At 55.4% G+C, this 3,364-nt stretch overlaps 2 protein-coding genes across 2 annotated transcripts in view; both read left to right on the forward strand.

The window, feature by feature from the left end:
• SDRG_13010 (hypothetical protein) overlaps positions 1-99 on the forward strand; it is a gene marked incomplete at both ends in the record, with an annotated part of 1,742 nt that extends 1,643 nt beyond the window's left edge. The window contains one exon of the mRNA XM_008619093.1: positions 43-99. Within this exon, the coding sequence (XP_008617315.1) occupies positions 43-99 (57 nt within the window). The remainder of the gene's footprint in view (positions 1-42) is intronic.
• A 1,428-nt stretch (positions 100-1,527) lies between these two features.
• Positions 1,528-2,763, forward strand: SDRG_13011 (hypothetical protein; the record flags this gene model as incomplete). Its single annotated transcript, XM_008619094.1, has 1 exon — positions 1,528-2,763. The coding sequence occupies one exon, from the start codon at positions 1,528-1,530 to the stop codon at positions 2,761-2,763; it is 1,236 nt and encodes a 411-aa protein (XP_008617316.1).
• Between the last annotated feature and the right edge of the window lie 601 nt (positions 2,764-3,364).

Raw genomic sequence — 3,364 nt, forward strand, 5'->3', positions numbered from 1 at the left:
GACATGGGCTCGGACAGCGGCGACCACCCGCACTTGTGGCAGTGCCATGACGCGAGCGCGGTCTGGGTCAAGTACCAGCAACTGGAGTTCCAAGTCTAAGCGACACAGGACGCAGATCGTCCAAATACATCGTACAATTGATTTAACTCCATTCAAATCTTTTTGTCCACAGCTACATCTTATTTACTAACATGGACACAAAGACAAATAGACAAATGCATTGTTCTCAAGAGACAAGGCAGTGGGTTATCGACGGCGTCGACGGGCAAATATTCGTCATCGTTTCAAGACAGAACTTGGCATGAAGGAATGCGAAAAGCTCGCAACAACAGCGCTTACAGACACCTTCTTGTGCAGCAGCACGGTCTGCGTCAATGTCAAGGACATGTTCATTGAATCGGCGTCATGGACAGTGATAGGTAGCTCGACAAAGGTTCCATGCCAACCTCAAGTAGCTTTTCCACATACGTCAGCATTACTACAAGCCGGGGGCGGTGCTCGACACCAAGTACTGGCGCGAACCGATGGAGACCTCGTTCGGTTTCGAATCGAATCGGCCAAACTCGAGAACCAATGTGTATGATACACTCCAAGTCGCCTTCGCATCACTCTTCGCACAGTACAGTCGGAGATGCGCATTCGAATTCAGCGCCATCGCAGCATTACTAGTGCGCACGCTCCCATTTTAGAACCTCTTGTTGCGGTTGCGCCGCCCTTTCAACGCTTGACGACGACATCCCTTACGCAATTCTGCCTTGCCGTGTGCCGAGCAGTGCGTGGGGCAGTGCAGGTCTTGACGATACAACGACGATATGTGCTTGGCTGCTTTTGGACTGGGATGTGCGGTGAGGTTCGTAGTACGCTTTGTCGTTGCATCACGTACTATAAGCGCTCGCCGAGCGGTGTGATCGCCACTCCTCTCGATAAAAAATAGGGCCAGACAAGGATTTCGACGTGCAAAACAGCGACGACGTCCGTGTCACGAGCAATGGATGGATGCACCTTCGGTCGTCGTGGCTGTTGTGTTTGCATGAGAAATAAGGCGAGTCACAGACGTTCGGAAGTAGCTTCCCAGATGGCGAACGCGAGTCTGTGGAACGCTGCATGCAGGTCGTACTGGAGAGCGATTTGAACAAGGATCCCAAACGCCGGTGCTCTCTTTATTGTGCTTGTAAATGCACCTGCGAATGCACCCGCAAAAGGCACTTTGCCGGCCACGACGTCGAGGCGCAGTGCCACGCTGTACCTGAGATTGCCGTTCTACGACCCCACTTGGTCTACGGCAACGGGCGACAGGTAGGGGGTCCCATTTAAAAAAAGATTCGCGATGGCAATACACTTGCGAAATGTATACTGCGGCCGGGGCACCCAAGAGATCGATTTGGGCCCACCCCCACGACCAAGTGATCGGGGCCGTCGCAGTGGATACAGCCTTGCGACGGCGACGCACGGTGCACCAGCTGTTGCCGAGAATTCGACAGCCACTCGCTCTCCGTCCAACTCAGTTTTGCATTTGCTTTCACAACGATGCTCCGCAGTGCGCTCGTCTTCCTCTTTGCCGCCTGCCACACGGTCGCCGCCATGGGCGTGGCGTACGACACGTACAACGCCAAGGACATCGACAAGCACTTTCGCTCGATCAAGACGCGCTTCTCGGCGGTCCGTACGTACCAGACGTACCTCTGGAACCCGACTCGGAATGCGATCGACGCGGCGAGTGACAACAACTTGCCGATTTACGCTGGCATTTGGCTCCGCAATGGCATGGACTACAACGCCGAGGTGAACGCGGTCATTGACGGCTGCAAGCGCCACGGCGACATCGTCAAGGCCGTCTTTGTCGGCAACGAAGACATTAGCAACGGCTGGAACCAGTGGCAGGTGCGCGACAAGGTCAACGACGTGCGGGGTCGCCTCCGCGCCGCAGGCATCAACGTCCGCGTCGGCACGGTGCAGACCGACGGCGACTGGCTCAACAACCCCGACTTGGCCAACGCGTGCGATATCATGGGCGTCAACATCTACGCCTTCTTTGGCGGGTCGCCCAACTCGTGGAACAACCCGATCTCGGATCTCGACGCGCGCTGGAACCAGATGACCAACAAGTTTGGCGGCAACAAGCTGCTCTTGACCGAGACCGGGTGGCCGTTTGGCGGCGGCAACAACGGCAACCACGTCTCCAACTGGGGCAACGCGGTCGACTACTTCAACAAGGTCAACGCGTGGTCGAGCTCCAAGGGCGGCGAGAACCCGATCTACTTCATGTACCACGACAACCCGAACAAGGGCGGGTACGAAGCGCAGTTTGGTGTCGCCAACGCCAACGGCGACTACAAGTTTGACTTTTCGGCCACGACGCCCGGCAGCGGCGGTGGCAACGACGACAAGCCCAGCGGCCAGTTCCAGCTCATTACGAACCGCGGCAAGGCGCTCCGTGAATGGTACGGCGGTGTCGCGGCCAAGGACAACAACTGGGACGGCTTCACCAAGTGGACGTACGATGCCAACACGCAGCAGATCAAGAACTACGGCGCCAACAAGTGCCTCGACGCGTACATGGACGGCAACAACGTCAAGGTGCACGTGTACGACTGCGACGGCAACAACTCGAACCAGAAATGGCGGCTCAGCGGCGCCAAGGTCATCCACGCGCGCTTCAACAACATCTGCCTCGACGCCGATGTCAACGACTCGAACGAAGCCGCTCAGGTCTGGTGGTGCGTCGACAACAACACCAACCAGATCTTTAAGATTGGCTACTAAATAGTGCCAAAGTGGCTATTGACACCAATTAGGACATTGATTTATTTTTGAAGTTCTCGCCTTCCTCTTGCCAAGCCCTAGTCGATGCCTGAGTCGATGCGATAGCACCAGGTACGGTATGTAAGCTGCTGGTGCCTGGGTTGAAATCAGAGGGCACCGGGCCAGCTGTGGCCGTGTTGACGAACTCGACCACTGTGCGATGACGAGTTTAGCCAGCTTTATTTTTGTGCTAAACCTATTTGTTGAGTCTGGAGCTGCTGGGATCCCGTCGATGGAAGCGGCAGGCTAGTACAAACCTTGCTTCGTCGGTGTACGTCTGTCCTGTGCATGCTGCCCGAGGAGCCCGCCAGACGTACTACGCTACACTGTACTGGTAACGTTAGGTCATTGACACGTAGCGCGAGCACGTCTACGGTCGAAAATCATTTCTTATTTCTGCAACAATTCAACCTCGACGGACTTAAAAGGCGACGGAAGCTCCCTCTTCCTTGGGCTCTGCGCCATTTGGGAAAATGACAAAACTGGGTGTAATATTGGAATGTTCGTCAAAACTGGATCCCAAATGTCAAATCAGGGGGCACGAAGGGTCCCTCACTTATGA

This window comes from Saprolegnia diclina, assembly GCF_000281045.1.
Source record: "Saprolegnia diclina VS20 unplaced genomic scaffold supercont1.54, whole genome shotgun sequence".
NCBI classification, from domain to species: Eukaryota; Oomycota; class Saprolegniomycetes; order Saprolegniales; family Saprolegniaceae; genus Saprolegnia; species Saprolegnia diclina.